The sequence below is a fragment of the Limanda limanda genome, chromosome 6, assembly GCF_963576545.1.
Source record: "Limanda limanda chromosome 6, fLimLim1.1, whole genome shotgun sequence".
In the NCBI taxonomy this organism is placed as follows: Eukaryota; Metazoa; Chordata; class Actinopteri; order Pleuronectiformes; family Pleuronectidae; genus Limanda; species Limanda limanda.
Window position 1 is genome coordinate 18,460,441 of NC_083641.1, and position 19,338 is coordinate 18,479,778.

Genomic DNA, 19,338 nt, shown 5'->3' on the forward strand with positions numbered 1-19,338 from the left:
ATAAAACCATAGAAATATTTTTGAATCCCCCAAAGCTAAACTGAAATGTCTGTCATAGCAAAAGGAAAGTAGGATAAATGCATATGTATTAGTCTTTCAAAATTCACCCGGTTATTTTAATGTTTTACATTCAGAACATATGAAGACTTATAAACTATCATGTTATCTAATCTATCAATAGTTTATAACATAAGGAGGAGTCAGTTTAATTGTTATTCATTTTAACAGAAAATGTGAAACTACATTTACAACTAACATTTCACATTTCCAGCTTCTCAACAGGAGGCGATGCTACTTTTCCTCCTTATAAATAACAACGAACTGAATAACTTTGAGGTTTTCACTTTGCATTTGCAAATTTTCGGTTTGAGTAAATTGTGATGTTTTACAAACTAATGTAGTATATCTATCTATATTGGTCAGATAAATTCCCAACAAAATAATAGCTGCAAATTAATTCAGAAATGTCACACCTCAAATACACCCCCATAAAATTATTGCACAGTAATAATCTAATGGTACAATTGACATTTTCTGTAGTGAGTACTTTCACTATTGAAAGTTTAAGTAAATTCATCTGATCATGTTTTATTTTTCTAGGTGGTAACATTTTCATATTTTCACAGTGTGGAATGAGCACTTCCACTGTTGATGTAGATAGAACCTGCACCACTGACTGTAAACAAAAACAATAATGATGGATCAGTGTGATCAATAAGCTCCATTACTAACACTAAACCATACAACTATGGAGACGTGTTTGATTATAATCTGACTGTATCTCCTACCTGAGGTGACGCAGCCATGCTCCTCCTTATTTCCCCCCATACAGCCAATCACACAGCGGCTGCTTTGAATACAACTTAACAGTCTGATATTTCTGTTCTTATTTTGTGTATATTTCACAAACGGAAGGTTTCAGCCAGCCGGTTACTAGCCGGCCTGTGGATAAACACTGTGTAAACAATCTTTATTAGATCAATACAAAATAACGGTGGTTGTCGTTATTGACACCATAAGTCAAACCAGTGTTGCTTTATTCAAGGTATTTATAATTTCCGTACACGTAATGAAAGTGCCCGGATGAGCCTCGGTGGTCCGGGGTGCAGGCTTCAAACCTGTAGCTGCTTAGCGGCAGAGTGGTTCAATTCCACCTTTCGGGCGGTGGAACCACAGCAGTGGATTAGATTCGATTAGCTTTGTATTTCTCTCATTTTGACTAAAACTATCATGATTCATATGAACGGGAGGACTCGACTTCCTGTCTACACTGCCTTAGCCTTTCACAATAAAACATCCCATCGTCACATCTAAAATTTGATCAGAATTCCTTTCCAGGACAGTCAGCCCAGATATATCTACATGTCTTATACTGATGAAATTAGTTGTTTTGTGGTGATATTGGGATTAATAATAAATGTACACTGGTTATTTCTGTTACTTTTCTTCTTTTTTTGTTGTTGTCAAGTATTTCTACTTGGACAGAAATTAAAATGTTGCTTTTAGCTAGTAGAATCAAATTAATCAATACATGAAATCTTAATAATATCCCACGACAAGAGGAAGACATTTATAAACTTTGAGTGGTGTAGTGTTTTTTTTATGTTGTCATAAATTAACTGGGTTTTATTTAGCTGTTTATTATATATGTATATACATTCAAATCGTGGTTATTAAGACAATTCTGTGTAAAAAAAAATTGAAATAAAATACAATAGATACAATTTGACCGGCCTGCGAATCTATACATCCGGCCATCCCGGAAGTACAAGAAAAGCTCGTTTGATAACAGCCAATCAACTGCGACAGTACCCGGTCTGACATCCAATCACGTCCCTCGTTGTTGAAGACGTGCCCATCAGTGAGGACCGGAACACTCATGTTGTGTCCTTGTGGAATAACGAGGAATAAGAACGTGTGTTGGGTTTAGTGTGTGTTTCTGTTTTCTCGTCACCAGGTAAGACTGGCTCTCTGAATTATTCCCTCATGTTCTATCAGACTCTCAGAGACACTGTTTGGTTTAATAGACTCAGTCACATCTGTGTTGGTGGCCTGTGCCCGTTAGCATCTTGCTAACATGGAAGTTGCTGTCCAGTATGTTTCTTTGAATTATTATTATAAGTACTATTAAGACAAAGCGACCACCAGACAGAGACTATTAATCTGCAGCTTGATGGTTTATTACAAAGTTGTGCAACAACACAGACAGAACACAGGCTTCACAAATACTGATAAAACTAATATTCTCTGTATATTCTTTGTATATATAAGTCTATATACACATATTTATACATGTGTACATGTTATTATATTTACTATTATTATATATACTGTTGCTGCTGCCATTATTACTATATACTGCTATTATATTGGTATAATTACTATCATATATAAATATATATTATGTTATATTATATACTATATATACTGTGTAACAATAACATTACCATCATATCATCAGTACTATTACCATAATCTTGCCACTGCACCTTATCTACCTATTTATCTTGTGTTCTGTTTTCATTCTTCTACCTCAATATTTTTTATTTTATTCTATTGTATTGTATTTTATTGTATTCAAATATACCGGCTGCTATGACGACTTAATTTCCCTTCAGGGATGAATAAAGTAATCTATCTATCTATTCAGATACAAAGATTGGCTTTTAACAACCTTTGCACCATCCCAGGTAAAATAGTCCACATTTTAATCTATTATCTAAGATAGTGACCAGAAATATTGCTTTACACATGAGCTTATTAAAATGAGAATTCAGATAAGAACAATTATCTCGTCTAGTGAATGAAGCTTGGTTAAGTAAACAAAGTCTGAATAAAGTTCCCGTGGTTGTTGCCTGCTTTTCCATTAACAGACTGATCTGGAGCAAAGTTTTGATCTGTAGAAAACTTTTATTTTAGTTTTTGCATCGCCTACATTTGGCCAGCACCTGATTATAGTTTACTACACCTACTAAGTGACATTAAATTTCATCCTCTCCTTCTTGTGTCTTCCAGGTTTAATTTTAAAAGAGCCTGTCATGCCTCTTCATAAATACCCTCCCAAAATGTGGGAAGCTCTGAAAATGAAGCAGGGCATCTATGCTCGTCTCCCTAAACACTACCTGAAGTCCCTGGAGAAGAAGGAGCCCACGCCTGTCCACTTCAGACCGCTGGGAGTTCAGTACCGAGCCAACCCAGTGACTGGGCACAAGGAACGTGTGCAGGACGTCCCGATCCCCATCTACTACCCCCCCGAAGCCCAGGACGGCCTGTGGGGAGGGGAGGGCTGGATAAGTGGCTTCAGATACGCCAACAATGACAAAGTGAGATGTGATGCTTTTCTTTGTCATATATAATAGTTCACTGAATTTCTGACTGCTGTTGGTAAATTGTAACTGTAATTTAACATTTTATTTTCCTATTTTCAGACTATTTATAGAGAAAATGATTAATCAACTAATCAAGGAAATAATCTGTGGTTTAATCAACATTAAACCTTCTCAAAATGAATCTGTTTTGAGAACGACTTTATCTTTTATCTCCTGCACAAAGCTGCAGTTATTTGACACTTGAAGCTGCAGACATTAAACCATCACACTGAATTTACTTCTCTGAATCATCTCTTCCTGTAGATGTCCAATCGTCTGAAGAAAACCTGGAAACCACAGCTGTTCAAAAGAGAGTTGTACAGCGAAATCCTGGATCACACATTCACCATCACTGTCACACCTCGCACTCTCAACCTCATAGATGCTGTCTATGGCCTGGACTTTTATATTCTCAGAGTAATAACGGTGCCTCTGAATACAAGAATAAGTGATATTTTTTTGTCAGGCTTTTTATGTGAGTCTTATGTCTGTCTCCTTTTAGACACCAAAGGAAGACCTGAACTCCAAAGTGGGAATGAACCTGAAGAGAGCAATGCTGCTTTGCCTGGTGCGCAGAAACACAGAGCTTTACCCCAATGACCCTGTCAAAAGAGAGAAGGTTTACAGTAAATACAAGGTCAGTTGGATGTGTTTTAATCCACTTGTGTGTGGTTTATGGCACAGAAGTAATAATTAACATTTACGTTTTTATGTAATTCTGTCTGAGCAGCAGTTTGAGAGGCCAGAGGAGGAGGTGGAGTGGGTGGGTCTGAGTCTGGAGGAGGCTGTGGAGAAACAGAGGCAGCTGGATCACAAGGTAAGTCTTCAAACCTAGATATCAGCCTCCAGAATCAAAGCAGCTGAGCTAATGCTTTGCTGTAGCAGTCCACAATGTTTATATGAAACGAAAAGATAGAAAAAGTAGTGGAGCAAAAACATTCATTATAGATCAGAGACTAACTGTATTTGGCTAAATGTCTGACTCTTCCAAGTCTCTATCTGACCTTCTCCTTGATAAATGAGGTGCTTCTTTATCCCACTGTAATTAGACCAATAAAGACAGCTTGTCACAATAGGCTGAAATGCTTACATTTTTTGAATTAATAACATGTTCTGACTCTTGTCGTCAAGGAGCCCGAGCCTCTTTTTAAGGTCTGTGTGGACGAGCTGGTGGAGAAGCTGCGCCTCCAACATCTCTCAGAGCCACTCGTCATAGAGAAGAAGTGACGACCACAAATCATCTGACAAGGACAGGAGCAGCTCTTCAGACTGAAACCATTAAGCAGGTTGTACTGTCAAGCATCAGGAGATGGCAGCGGGATTTGGAGTCGCATGGTTATTCCTTCGGGTGGAGACCTGGACGACTTTCTGATGTTTCAGTTCGGAGCAACTCAAAGGATGCAGCCACCTTGAACTAAAGCTAATTTATTGTTTCAGTTCTCCGTTTCCACTTGCATCTAAGACCCATAAGTGAGACATTCAGGAGAAAAGAGAACAGCCACAATCAGTGTAAATACTCCCGGACCAGCTGAGATAAAGAGCCTTGTATGGAAGATGGAAAAAATAAATATAATCCCTGTTTTCTTAAAACTTGTTTCTGCTCCTCAGTTCTCCGATAATTGTTAGAAAACTTCACTGATTATATTATTATTATTGCCTGAGGTGAGATGTAAACAAAACAATAGTTTGATATTTTGGCTAATGGATTTATTCAACTGAAGTTCACAAGGCTAATATGAAGCTGGGGCAAGCAGCTTGTTAGCTTATCTTAGCATAAAGACTGGAAACAAAGCTAACCCGTCTGTAAAACGCTAATAAAAATCTGCCAGCCAGCCAATCTGAAGCTCACAAATGAACATGTTATATCATGTTGTATAATCCATAGATTTAAATATGCTTCACAGAAAGATTTGATTCTGAGAATCTGTGTTGGGTCAGTGTCTCCAGTCTTAATGTTAAGCTAAGCTAAACTCCTGGATAATGTGACATTTAACAGACAAATGTTTAATTTATAAGTTATATTTGACATATCATCAATAATATTATAATATATACAGTATGCAAATATGACAAGAGCATTTCCATGCATGAGTACTTATAAGTGTGCTTACAGTATTTTCTTATACTAGGCTACTTTTACAATAGCACATTGTAAAAGTACAAGCTGAACATAAGGTCTTATTTCTGTTATTTCCACCAGATGGCGCTAAAGTGATAAAAATGAAAATAATGTAAACAATTATTTAAGAGATAAGATGATGAGTCAGATACATTAAAATCAAGTAAAAACAAAATAACTTCAAATAACTGAGACACAAATGTTGTCATGTGTTGACTTCCAAAAGGCTGTTGGTTGTGTTACATCTCCACAAGCGTTGAAAATAATGTTAATTTCTCTTGGAGACGATGAATAGAACAACAATCCAAACAAACAGTGGTGAAATTAAATAATACTACTGCCCTAATACGGCAAAGATCCTCACATGCTGTTGGAGTACATGAGTAGTGGAAAGAAGAAGAGCGAAGAAGAGAAGAAACGTTTCTCGCCTGGTTTCACTTTCATCACTTCCTATCTGATAACAGTCAGTTGTGTTGGTGTTTTGCCGTTGTGGTTACAGAATACTATTCTGGTTCACTGTGGAGTCCTCACTGGGCCGGGGACTCCCGTGGGTGTTGTAATTATGCAACAGAGAAAAAATTATTCCAAGCAACTGTACATAGATAAAACCACAGGTTGGAATTACCCTTTGTTTGGTGCACATGTTTCCATGTTGTCTAAATTAAAAAAACGAATCTTTTCGTGTTTTGGCAACAGAACATTTGACTGGTTCAACGTCACTCCACTGAGCTAAATGAGGCTTAAACGTTCATGATAATCAGGCTAATTTTTTTAGGTAAAATCAGGTCATGACAATAAGATAAGATACGAAAAGGTAAGGTAAGATAAAATATGATATGATACGATATGAAATTATATAACATACGATCAGATAAGATATGATAAGCCTTTATTTGTCCCACATTGGGGACATGTTCTGCAGCAAAGAAGTCAGTCAAAGTAATAAATAAGTAAACGTGCTGAATAAACACAAGGAAACAAAAATTGAAATTACAAAGTTCAAGGAGTTGGTATGAAATCCGATTAATTCATGTGAAATCTCCTTCCATCACTTTGAATAGTGTGTGAGCTTTGTCTGTCACATTTCAGGGGGGTAAAGGAATCATGAAGAGGTGACATCATGGCTGCAGCTACTTCTGACCCGAACTCCCACGCACCTTTTCTTTCCCATCCATGTTTATCGTCTTTACTCATGTAAGTATTTGTTTGGGTTGGTGCGTCCTGATTTATCCCCTTTCAAATCAACCTGCGGTCAAATAGAATTTTATGATCTGATACATTGAATTCAATTAATAATTAATGATTTATAAACACAGTGACATAAACTTGAGGAGTCTTGATTTATTAGCTATTCGTCAGTCTTTAGCAAAGATTATAAGCCTGTGTTAAACATGATAGTGTGAACATGTTCAAACAAGTCTGAGCAAGCAGGGTGTAATGGTACTACTTCACAGGAAGTGTGTGTGTGTGTGTGTGTTTAAGGCTCAAGGGCCTTGGAAAGCAGCCCAGTGCGGACTTTCCCACTAATGATATGAGCCATTTGGTTTTAGGTCAACCAACAGAGTGGGCGGAGCCAGAAAAGGTAACACCTGCTCTGTTCAACACTCCCAATATGAGAACAATCAAATATAATAATCTTTCTACTACGTCACCATCGTTGTGATGCACATCTACCTTTGTGTACTGCTATAATTAGAACATGTAACAAGCAAGAGGATTAGTCAGTGGATTTCCCCTTCATTAACCTGTAATTACACATCATAGTTTATTAATTATAGTTTGTATTTATAACTCTGGTTATAAATACAAACTAATAACTCAGCTGTTATTATTGTCACTAAATTCTACACTATGAACCTTTAAGAAAAAGGTTTGAGTACCTCCCTCACCACTGATTATTCATCTGAATTAATAACAAATTTTAACGTATTTTTGTTAAAAGTATGAATTTGCTTTACTTTGCTAAACATTTGCGTATTTGAAAGAAGGCAAAGGAAAAATTTGCCATTTTAAAATTAAGGTTCGTAAAATAGCGGTGCTCATTTTCCAATATGTCTCAATCTGAAAAATTCTACATGCTAACCTCAGCCTTTCAAATTTCCCAAAACGTTTGGCCTCAACAAAGAACGGGTGAATCAGCAGAGACCACACACAGAAAAGGAGAAATGAGAATTTTTTTTCCTTCAGACTGGATTAGTCTCAAATGTGACAGGAACTATTTTGAGAACAAACATCCATCAAGTTAAAAAGCTGCGACCAAACAGACCAAGGTTTCCAATAACCATAAACAAAGGGCACTTCTTATCCCGAGTGTTTCTCCGGTGACGCCGCTGACATTTAAATGTTAAAGGGACCAAATCTCCTTCTTCACGTTGTTGTTGCTATGATTCATTGTTTTAACAAGTGAACATGCAGGTTAGGAATGTGTGTGGGCGTTCAAGGGAAGACAGGTCACACTCAAAGAGAGTCCAAAATAAAATCATCACAAGAGCAATCGTCAGTTTCTGAGGAAGTAATGACACGACAGAAATAACACGTTAACATTTAATTTTTTTCTTTCAGATATTTACAATGAAGTGCTACAGCGAGAGGGGGCGGAGTTGGACACGAGACAAGGTGCAAGTGGAACTTAGAAATAGCATGAGTGAAACTGCAGAGTAAGATGAAACAGCACGGACAGAACTATGAAAACAAGGAGTGGTTTCTAGTGTTTCTTAAGAGGATTAAATGTTTAAAAACACAAGAATATTGTGAAGAACTTCAGACTTGTGTTGTTAGAAAAAGTACTATCAGCCTTTTCCTTTTGAGCAGCACAACTTTCAACTCATTTTCAAATTCTGTAAACAATTGTTACTAAACGGTCAAATATGTCGTCATCTGGACTAATCTCGTTATTTCTAATCTAATTCCTTTCGCTGTCTAATTAAAAAACACTAAGAGGTACGTGATAATGTGTGATCTACTGAGCGGCCACATGGCTTTCATATTGCTGCCATACAAGCCAGTAGCCAGTCCCATTTACCTTTAGCCTCAGCGTATACCCTCGAGTTCGGCCTGCATCGTTCATTACAAGACCAAAACACTTGTTGACGTTGACGTGCACGACTGAAGCTATGTCCCCTACATCTGATGGTAGTTGGAAACTTTATTTGTGCAGAAAAACTTCAAATGTACAAGGGACATTCACCATCTTAAACTATATTCTACAACTGTCTATTGTGGATTTTCCTCAGCGTGTATATATTTATATATAGATATATATTTATATATATCTATATATATATATATACATATTAATGCAAGTTTGTTGTCTGTTTGTTTTCATTTTAACTTTCACCTGCCGGGAACTGTAGATGAAAATGCGTTTTTAACTCTGGTACATATGAACCATTGTGCTCATGTTAATTAACTGTCCCTATCAAATAAATACAAGTAAAACAAAAAAAAATTAAAAAGGTTAAGTAGAAACCTTTCAAACATCTGGAAAAATGTCGGCTTGTGTTTCGGTTAAAGGAAACACCAAATATAACTCAACAGTTTTTTTTAAGAGGGACGTTTGTTAGTTCTCTTTTTCAGCTCCACTCGTACTGTGAGAATCTCTTACTTCAATGGTAGCAGCATTTATTGACAAATATTCAAGAATGTTAAGCTGCTCCTGATCTTTAAAGCCTTGACCAGCGAGGCTCTCAGGGAACGATAAAGATGGAGGGATAGGGGGAGATTGAGTTGAAACTAAATTACCCTCCAGACACATAACAGTGTTACGCAGCTGCAGAAAGTCAGGCATTGGGCTCCATCTTGGATTTGGATCACATCAACTTCTCTGGCTCTAAATCACAGGCTGTTTATAACAATGGACAACTTGACATCTTGATCACCATTTGGTGGCTGGCTGCTGTAGAGTAATAAATCCCGCCTCCGCCATACTTAGTGGATGCGACATCTGAAAAGCCTAATTGCAGAAATACTTTAATCAAAAATTGCTTCTGTCATTTTAGGTAGTTGCTGACCCTGGTCTCTTAGCTAACAGCAGTTGTGAGGTTGAATTCTGCATTTCGTATGATAAAGTGTGTGTGCCTCTGTGGGAGACTAGCTATTATTCGACAATTTGCGATAGTTCCTGTTTTATTTGGGATGTTGTTACTGCGGCTCCGTTACCCAATCACTACTGAGCAAAATGGCCCCATTCCTATATGGTATATTTCGGCTTCATTTCTGGATAGTGGGATGAAGTGGAGATGGTCTTTATTTACAGTCTATTCTCTAAATCACGAAAGGTTAAAGATATAGGTTTTCCTTTTGAGAAGTGCATTTACTTAATTTCTTGCGTTACGTCTTCATTTAAAGAGCTTTATCGGTGCTGATTTGAACAGAGCATGGCTAGCGGTTTCACATTGCCTTCACTTTATGCTAAGCTAAGCTAACTGTGTACCTCTACATTATCGGTGCTGATTTGAACAGAGCATGGCTAGCGTTTTCACATTGCCTTCACTTTATGCTAAGCTAAGCTAACTGTGTACCTCTACACCTGGCAGGAAAGAGAATCAGCACAGTTGTCCAAAAACGACGGCTCCCATAAAAAAGGGCACAGTTTACATTGATGACGTGACATGGCCCCCCCCGCCTCATAGCGCCTCTTCTTTCTTCACCTGAACCTCGCTGGCGAGTCCGTCCTGTGGCTCTGGCTGCACACTCTGGTTCTCATTGACCAGCATGTTGAACTGCAGGTCACTGTACTGGGAAAAGTCCTGAGTGTACGAGCCAAAGTTCTGGGTAAAGTTCACGTCCATGTTGTTAAATGTGGAGCTGCTGTCAGGCCCCGTGTCAAAGTCAATCATTTCCAAAAATGCAGGCATGTCTAGCAACTGATTAATCAAGGCCGCCTCATCTGTGCGGTTGTTTGAGTCCTGAGGGGCGTTGTAACACACCGGCCCGACAGCAGAGGCTGCAGGCGGGCCGGCATAAGGCCACTTGTCTGGCGGCATCGTGGTGTGAGGCTGTTGGAAGGGGAAGTGCTGATCTGCTGCAGGTGCACACTCTGCTGCAGGAGTAGAAACAGATTGTGTTACAGAGAAAATAAATACCTGTGAGAAATACAAGCAACTGGCAGTTATGAGGTAGAGGGACATGATTCTCCTTATTTGAATCTTGATATTATTTAAATCTTCTGCTCAAATAAGGTTTATTTTACGACCTTTCTGACTACGTTTTTCAGAAGACAAGAAAGAACTCACCTGTTATACACGTCTTCTCTCTGAAACTGATGTCTGACTTTATTCTGCACTTCCTCTTCACCTCATATGGATCTGAAATGGAAAAACGGTTTGGTGACTTAAATTAACTGCTGCATCTAATTCATAACATTTACAATAAAACCTTACAGGCGACACAGCGAAGAACAATCCCAGAGAACAGACACGTCAGTGTTTCTCCCTCTGACTGACCTGGGTTGTGTGGCAGGTACGTGAAGGTCACTGACTCGCTCTCCATCTGGTCTGAGATGCGACGCAGTGAGACGCTGACCTCCACCTCCTCCGTGAGGTTCTGGTCCTGGTACGGTGGCGTCTTGAACACAATAGCGATCTGCCGGTGCACGTCTGTCTGGGCGAACTCCCCGTTCGCCTTCCACGAACCGCGCCGGAATATGATCTCAATGTCATCTGGGGACATATCATTTTTCAGGTTATAAATATTTTATTTAATTTTCCAGTAAAACTAAAATTACCTATGCCTCCATCATCCAGTGCAGTTCAAGTCTACATCATTTCCCCCCCAGACTCATATAAAGGTCAAGTGACCTTCGATCTTAGACTCTAAAATCAAATCAATAAATCTTTGAATCCAAAGTGACAACTGGTCAAAACTTTAATCATCAGTCATCAGTTTGATCCAAATTTGAAGGGATTATTTCATGGCGTCCTTTAAGAGACTGTGTTGCCAAGAATGGGACGGATGGACGGGTGGACAAGCCGAAAACATAATGTCGCCAGCGCGGCAGCACAAAAAGCCATTCTCTTAAATTCAGTTTAATAAGATTATATAATCTAGTTAGTCATAGTCAGTATTTTTACTACTTAAAATATGATTTTGTATGTAATTTGAGCATATTTTGACTGACAGATTAATCCTAATGATACAGGCCTCTGACATCACCTTCTGTTCCCCAGAACAGATAGAGGACACAATTAAAAATGAAAATTCCTCTCACCTTTCTGCACTTTGTCACACAACATGTAGATCTCAGTCTTTCCCGTGCAGGAGCCTCTGTACTGGTTCAAAAAGGTGATCTTCAGCTGGGATGTAGTCGTGGCCTCTGTGAAACCAATAATAAAAAAATTATAAAACATGCAACAATGCCTAGGGTTCAGGGTAAACTGCTTTGGTTCCGCTGGTTAAACTGTGGTGAATAAGTGTTTGTGTGTCTGGCGTTGTCTCACTCTTGTCATAGATTGTAGTGGACACCACAGGGTTGAGACTGTCCTTCCTGCCGTCCTGCCACTCGAGCTCACACTGGAAACACAGACGCACGGCGTTCATGTCCAGGTCTTCAATGCCCTTTGTGTCACCAGCTGAGGGAGGAGAAGACGCACGAGTTACGAGATACGATGAGTCACAGTGAAGTTTATCACTGAGTCAAAAAAGAAACTGTTTGTGGTTGGAGGCTTCAGTTTAAAATCCAACTCACTTTGAAAGGGGTCGATATTTTGGCTTCTTCTTTTCTGAAGTGAAGAGTCAAGTTCTCTCCTCCTCACACACTGGATACCAAGGTTGGCAAAGCTGCGTCATCAAATTTAAACACATTGTGTGAGGACTTTTTATCTGCTGCGATTTAGGGCGAAGAGACATGATGTAAAGAGAAAAACAGATTTCACATTCTGGGAGAAAGATAAACATGAGATGGATGTTCACCTGTGTCGCCGGCTGCTGTGAGGGTTCAACGAGATCTCACAGATCCCTGAACCAATCGGGCAGTCTTTACCCACAAGGCAGTGGGGGTGAGGCCGGTGAGGGAGGTCTTTGGTCACCAAGGAAACGGTGACTGTGACCCTCTTGATGTATTCAACGGGACCCTGGATCTGAAAGAGGGAACAAGACAGGAAAATAAAAGAGAGAAAGTATAAAGAAATGTGGTTCAGACAATATTTTTTATATGATATTCAGGTTTTAAAGGTATTAAAGGAAGAGATAAAAGAAATCATTAATCAATCTCCCGTTTATCTCCTTAATTAATTTCATCTATAATATTACAAAAGGAAATAAATCAAATGTTCCAACGGTGTGAACCCTAAAGATACTTCTTTTAACTGTCACTTTTGGCAGAGAAGAGCAGAAATATGTCAATTTAGCTTTGAATATTGAAGTCAATTTTTCAAAGCCCTTTCTATTCTTTGTAATATTAAGTGTGTGTATTTGTGCAGATTAAATGCTCTCACACTTTTTAGGTTCCCCTCTTTTTCTCCTGTGTGTTAGCACTGACCCGTTAATAAACATTTTCCTGTCTATCCTGTGGATAATAACCACTTCTTGGGATTTTTTTAATAAAATGGAAAAATGCAAAGAGAACAAATTTAAGCCGCCATATAACCCAAAATTTTCATCTCAAAAATGTGAAGTTCAAATTAACCAATTTCTGTAATTTCAGCCGTTAAAACCCCCACACAATGTCTAAGGTGTTAAATGTGTGTGTGTGTGGGGGGGGGGGGTTGTTAGTGTAATGGCAGAGTATAAACTGCCAGACGTTGGCCACATTTCAGGTGGGATTCCTGGGGACTTTCTAATTCACTACATCAACCCACATCCCTTCAGCTCCACCCAACTTCACTGTCTGCACGGTGGAGCAGCAGGGGGGTGTAAGTGTACACACCAAACAAAATCATCTGTGGGTGAAACCTGCAACTCTCTCAGGGCTGATGAATCCCCTTAAGGGTCAAAAACCAAAACCAAATTTACCGCAGCATAAAGAGAGATGTACTCGAGGGAGAAAGTACCTCAATCGCAGGCTGAGTCTTGTTGGTGTCGGTGCTGGACACCCCCAGGATGCTGCCGGCGGAGCGGCCTTCACACTCGTACCGGAACCTCATGCCTCTGTCCTTGGGCTCCTCCACCACCACCAGCCTGGGCTTCTCCAGGATCCGGTCCAGCATATCGGTGTCGTCCTGGTTCTTGTGACATTGGCGAGAGGAGCTGGCCGGAGAGGTGACGGCCCGGGAGGGAGGAGCTGACGCCATCACGCTGGGACTGTTCAGCCGCAGCAGGGACTGAGGGAAGGTCGGCTGGGGAAACAAAAACCACAACACAACTTTATCAACGCTGAGCACAAACAGATGAAGATCAAATAATATTCAATCAGACAACAGATAAAACTCAATACAAGTTTAAGACCAAGAACAGACACAATTAAGAAGAGAGACATTCACCACAGATATACTGAGCTCTCAATTCTGCCAGAAATATCATCAGTTAGATTAAGAACACGTGAGGTTTATGTACAATGTACAAGTTGTTTAGAGCTAAAACAATGAACTTGTTGGCAACTATTTGTGGAATATATTTATTGTTTCAGTAATTTTGAAAGAAAAAAATATATATGAAGGTTTCAGCGTCTAATGAAGTAAGATTTCCTGCTTTTCTTTTTCTTTAACTTAATATAGGTTTGGGTTTGGGATTATTTGGACTTTTGATTTCCTTTTTCCTACTATCACCATCAGCATCATCCCCAAAAATCCATATCTGTCTGAATCAAGTTCAACCAAAGTGAAATCAGTCCTGTTAACATCTGTTTGAGGCCCAAAGAGATAAATAATCCAATATTTCATGAAGTTTTTCCTTTACTTTCCCATTAATCATCTCACAACCCGGGCCATAGGCTGGAAACCACTAAACTACATATGAAGTAGTTGAAACAAGCCACAATGGTAAAATGATGGATATAACACCATTGCTGATAATGTTGACGATATTAAAACTGAGTACCTCCTACAGGCTTCCCCACAGAAACAGAAAACTTACAAACAGAGTAAACAGATCAGTCACAGAAAGGTTTTTAAACAGACAAGCAGATGTCTGTCGTCCCTCGTATCAGATCAGAGTGTAGGAGAAGCTTTCTGCAGTGAAGAAGCACAACTGAGCTTTTCCTTCATACATGTGCTTTGTATCTGAGCGCAGCAAAAACCATGTGCTCGTTGGCCTTTCCGTCACACCGCAGACTATTTTATATCCCCCAACAAACTTTTACTTTCTCTCTCTGCAAATTCTCTGCACCACTAGTCACATATTCCTGTCCTGTAGAGCTTCTAGAGGCCTGAAAGTAAAACAAACTAAATCACACACACCAAAGTTTTCATCTGTTCTAGCATCGGTTGAACAAAAGATGAAGATCAAACCTGCAGGGAACAAAGACGTAAAGAAGCTGACTCCTCTCACACTCATGCAGCAGTGAAACCCGGCCGGGGGCTCATTAAAGCGTCGCTGCAGAGATCTGGATGATGCCTCTGCATGAGATCACGTTTCACTGTTTCCTGTCAGGCCACAGACGTATATGTGCTGCTTTGTTAGCGTGATAATCGGGACATACCTGTTCTCCTTAAAAACACGGAAGCTAAACAAAAGCCTGGCAAACTGACCCAGCGAACAGGAAATAGGGAGAGGGAACCTGACGTACATCGACCAATCGGAGGAGGAGAGCGGTGCGAAGAATGCGACCTCTAACCCCCGGTGGGTTTGGAGAGTATACAGGGAGGAGGGCAAACTGAAAGTAGGAGTCAGATTACAGTTCTTCCATGTCGTCCCAGCCACTCCTGCTCCTTCTTCTTCGCCCTCAGCCTCCTCCCACAGAACAGCATGCTTGGGAGGCGTGGCAGCTTCTCACAGGCCACAATGACTAAGACCTATGTAACAAATTGTCCCACAAAATCTTTCAGTCACACACGTACTAATCGTTTGCCTGTAAAGAGTTGGGCTGGTGGGCTTCGTAACATGTGTTTGTTTATGTGTGTGAAGGCCACAGTTACAGCTTCTCATCAGATTACAACACCTCTGACCTCCCTCATGTCTGGAAACCACGTGCTTTCCAGTCAGAGCCTGAGCTGCCTGAGCACGGCTCTGCACAACAACAACAGAGCCAACAATCTGTAGGCTGCACAGGTGCCACGCCGCAGTTCAATCTTTTAATCCTTCTGAAAAACCGCTTTACAAAACCAAAAACCAGGAATCCAAACAGAAGCTTCCACTGAGCGTAATATGATTAAGTTTTTAAGAGCAATATACAAGAATAAAACTGACCTAAACACTGATACATGGACATTTAAAACTGCACAGATCAATTGATAGAGATGTTCCCATACCATTTTTCCTTTGCTGTTACCTGGACTTTGCATATAAGTCAAATACAGATGACAGCTACCATTGCTGCATGGCTTATTGCTAGTGATGGCATTTGCCACAGTCACCCCTCGGAACAGGGGTCTTGCTTACGGGACATGTAGCTGTTTTAGTTGTGGGACTTTCCAGCGTGAAATATTACCAAACTGCTGACAGTTTAGTTAGCTCTGGCTAAGGCTATGCTACCAGAAATAACCCTCTAAAGACATGGCATCCGATTGGCACGTAGACTTGTGGACTCGCCCATGCCCGACCTGGCATTGGAGAAAATACTGGAATCAAGTTATTAAAATGACCTCTGTAATTCATTCTTGAGCCAAAAGCTAAAATAAGCAATGCTTTAACAGTTCATTTCAAATCATCTTTTTGAAAAGGAACTATTTTGTATAACGTATTGAGTTTTTGTAATGTCCACTAAATTTAAAACAATTACAATTAGAATGCAGTCTAATATCTTTAACATGATCAGTGTCAACTATCGAGGAGGAAAAGGCCCAAAATTATTTCCGACCTGGACAAGAAGCATAAATGGATGAATGAATGGTTATGGATTTCTCAAGGTCGTGGGATGGAAAACCAATTTGTTCCAACCAGTTACTTGCTCAAAATATAAAGTACTTTCCACGACCTGCAGACTCTGTATTGAACTGTGTCTTGGGTTTTAACCACACTGGACAACTCCAGTCTTCTTAAACACACCGCCCACACCTGAATGAAACCTCCCTGTTGGGTGTCGCAAAAGCCAACAATCAGGAAACCACCAGCTGAGGATGAAACCAGACGAGCCCAGACACAACAACTCAAATGACAAAGCTGGTGCGCACACACCGCCACTGCTCCGAACGCAGCCAAGCATGACATCGTGAACCCACTTACCGGATGTCCAGTGCCTCTGGCCACCAGCACCGGCTGTGACGCCAGCGAGGGGCTCTGTCGGTGCATCCTGAGGGGCTGGCTGCGCTGCCCCTGGGGGGGGAGGTCGGCGGGAGGGGGACAAGGTCGAGGGAGGCCGACAGCTGACTGCTCACCGTCCTGTGTGATGATTTCCTCAATGAGCTCTACAGGAAAATAAATATTGTTGTTGAATAATATGAATCTCAGATGGGAAATCAAACAAGGTATATTCACAATGACTGAGAACAGTGTTATTCAAATACAGATTTCATGACCGATCTTTCAAACACTTGTCATGTAACCCCAGCAGACTTTGTCTAAATAAAACAAATCTATGTTATTATATAAGTTTGGCTCAACATCTAGATATATAACGACAGGTAATCCATTATTCATAGTTTCCTGAAAAATTCCTAGAAGGAACCATGCTGGTTCCAATCATATGGTTCTTTCCAGGAAACTTTTCAGGAGATCATTTGGAAATAAAATAGGATTCATGGATCGGTAAGAAAAAGTGATAAACCATCATAACACACAAAATTGAGTTTTTATAGGATATTTAAAGAATTGATTAACAGAATCTCAATAACAAACTCAAATTTTAGCTTTTTAATCCCTTTTGTTGAGCATTATCTTGTTTAAACTATGACCTAATACCAAAAAGTGCCAATACTGCTCTGTTGCAAAATGCATTCAAAATGTTAACGAGCTTGTCATGAAGTAACTATTTAATTCTTGAAGTTTAGTGCATTGGTTCCCCGGCTTGGGGTCAGGCCCCACCAAAAGGTCACCAGTTAAATCAGAGGGGTCATCAAACAGTTAAAGTTCTAAAACAAATATATGTTCATTCATTTGGCGTTTTATCTAATCTTTGATGACGCTGTTACATTTTCTTAAGTTCTTAAAACAAAGCCATTTCCTTCTGATATGTGGCGAGACGTGTGAAGTGGCTTGAAATGGAAACACTGTGATACAACTCCATTTACTGGAGCACTTAAAATCTCTAGGTTTTAAGATGTACTTAGTGACTTTCCACCACTGTCGAGACCACCAGTGAAAGTCAACAATAGCCTTGTTGCCATGGTTTCATGCATTTGAATTCACGTTGCAGTCTAAATGGGGCCTGTTATTCAAGTGTGACAGACACTTCCTGCTGCAGTAGTCATACAAAGTAATCATAACAGGAACCAGTAGTGTATTAAGCAATAAGCAAAACATAATTTATTCAATACATAATCACCAATAAGTTATATTTTAAGAACATGAGGGTTTGTCCTGTTATTCTCATACCTTACTTGACTGTGACCGAATATTTCCAAGTAGGGCTGGGCAATAAAACAATAATGATGAGGAAGTGAGGAGGAATAACACATCGTTGATCTACCTCATATTTGTAAAGTGTTTGTCGTTCTCTAGTAATAAACAAGAGTTTAAAAACCACAACGCCTTCAGTCAGGAGCAAAAATCTGTTTTAAACCTTAGAAGATATAATAATGTTACATCTATCATAAAAACGTTTGATATCGGCTGATATGAAAATGTTAATCTTGATATTATATTTTGGCTTTAATTTGAACCACATCAAGATAAACTACAACCTGAATCTGCAAACTTGGTTGATTGGGTTTCTGACATTTGATAGATTCACACTGAGGATCACCCAACAAGTCAAACTGTAATGAATGCTTTAAATTAGCTTTAAATGCAAGATTGAAGCTACTGTGTTTTGTATTTTGTGGATTTGTTGTCTGAACTTCTGCAGCTGTTGTGCTAGGAAGCAGAAACAGCGATGATCGTTCACTTCTCTCTCAGAAGGAGTCACCTCAGGTCACAGGGCTGCCTCACACAGGTAAAACGTGAACAGATACAAGAGTGTGAACTCACCGAAGTCTGACAGGCCTCGGTCTGCAGGAGAAACACAGAAAACAAACTGTCAGTGAACACACCATGTGACTGCTGGAGCGAAGCGGGGACACAGGGAGAAACGGAGCCGAGGAGGGGAGCTCTGATCCCGGGGACAGAGGGAGAGACGGAGCCGAGGAGGGGAGCTCTGATCCCGGGGAATGGGTGTTGGCTTCTCCGCTCTGACACATCACATGTCTGAGGATGATGTCACCACTCTCTCTCTCTCTCTCTCTCTCACACACACTCACACACACACACATACGCACACACACACACACACGCACATGAACACTTACCAGAGGAACCAGTGAAGATGTCCATGTCTTTCATCGCATGTGATCGGTCCTTTAAAAAACATAAACTCTGCCGTCGTGTTCGTTGGCTTTCTTCCCACAGATGGTGGCCTCTCCCCGGGTAGATCTCCTGCTCAGGTCCGCTCTGCTCGGGTTCGGTCTCCTCGGAAGAGACAGCAGCTCTGGATGATCGCAGCAGCCTGGGACTCGGTGTTAAACACACTTGAAAACACTGCATGTATGATGAAGTCTGAACTTTACAGATCCGAGTATTTCCGCAGCAGGCTGGGCTGTGATTGGCCGGTTCAGGATGTGGAAAATCCCCTCGACGTCATCACGTCAACTCTCTGACGGGAACCCCCCCTCCCATCCCACTAAC

General features: G+C 40.2%; 2 protein-coding genes and 1 non-coding gene across 4 annotated transcripts; 2 read left to right on the forward strand and 1 right to left on the reverse strand.

Annotated features, from left to right (window-relative positions):
• The first annotated feature begins 1,077 nt into the window (after positions 1–1,077).
• Positions 1,078–1,164, forward strand: trnastop-uca (transfer RNA opal suppressor (anticodon UCA)). The gene has a single exon. It is a non-coding gene; the product is annotated as a tRNA-Sec (tRNA).
• Positions 1,165–1,862: 698 nt separating this feature from the next.
• mrpl28 (mitochondrial ribosomal protein L28) lies at positions 1,863–4,958 on the forward strand. Its single transcript, XM_061073231.1, has 6 exons — positions 1,863–1,957; positions 3,016–3,323; positions 3,633–3,785; positions 3,871–4,005; positions 4,099–4,185; positions 4,500–4,958. Exons 2-6 carry the CDS (start codon positions 3,039–3,041, stop codon positions 4,593–4,595), a joined length of 756 nt encoding a protein of 251 aa, XP_060929214.1. The 5' UTR covers positions 1,863–1,957; positions 3,016–3,038; the 3' UTR covers positions 4,596–4,958.
• Positions 4,959–8,017: 3,059 nt separating this feature from the next.
• On the reverse strand, positions 8,018–19,239 carry relb (v-rel avian reticuloendotheliosis viral oncogene homolog B). Of its 2 annotated transcripts, none has more exons than XM_061073052.1 (11): positions 18,963–19,239; positions 18,646–18,666; positions 16,744–16,925; positions 13,476–13,760; positions 12,397–12,563; positions 12,173–12,264; positions 11,925–12,056; positions 11,696–11,800; positions 10,932–11,147; positions 10,722–10,793; positions 8,018–10,525 (listed from the first exon to the last, which is right to left on the reverse strand). In XM_061073052.1, the coding sequence occupies exons 1-11, from the start codon at positions 19,195–19,197 to the stop codon at positions 10,113–10,115; spliced, it is 1,920 nt and encodes a 639-aa protein (XP_060929035.1). In that variant the 5' UTR covers positions 19,198–19,239; the 3' UTR covers positions 8,018–10,112. The 2 variants fall into 2 exon arrangements, with proteins under 2 accessions (XP_060929035.1, XP_060929034.1); XM_061073051.1 differs by having other exon boundaries at positions 8,018–10,528.
• Between the last annotated feature and the right edge of the window lie 99 nt (positions 19,240–19,338).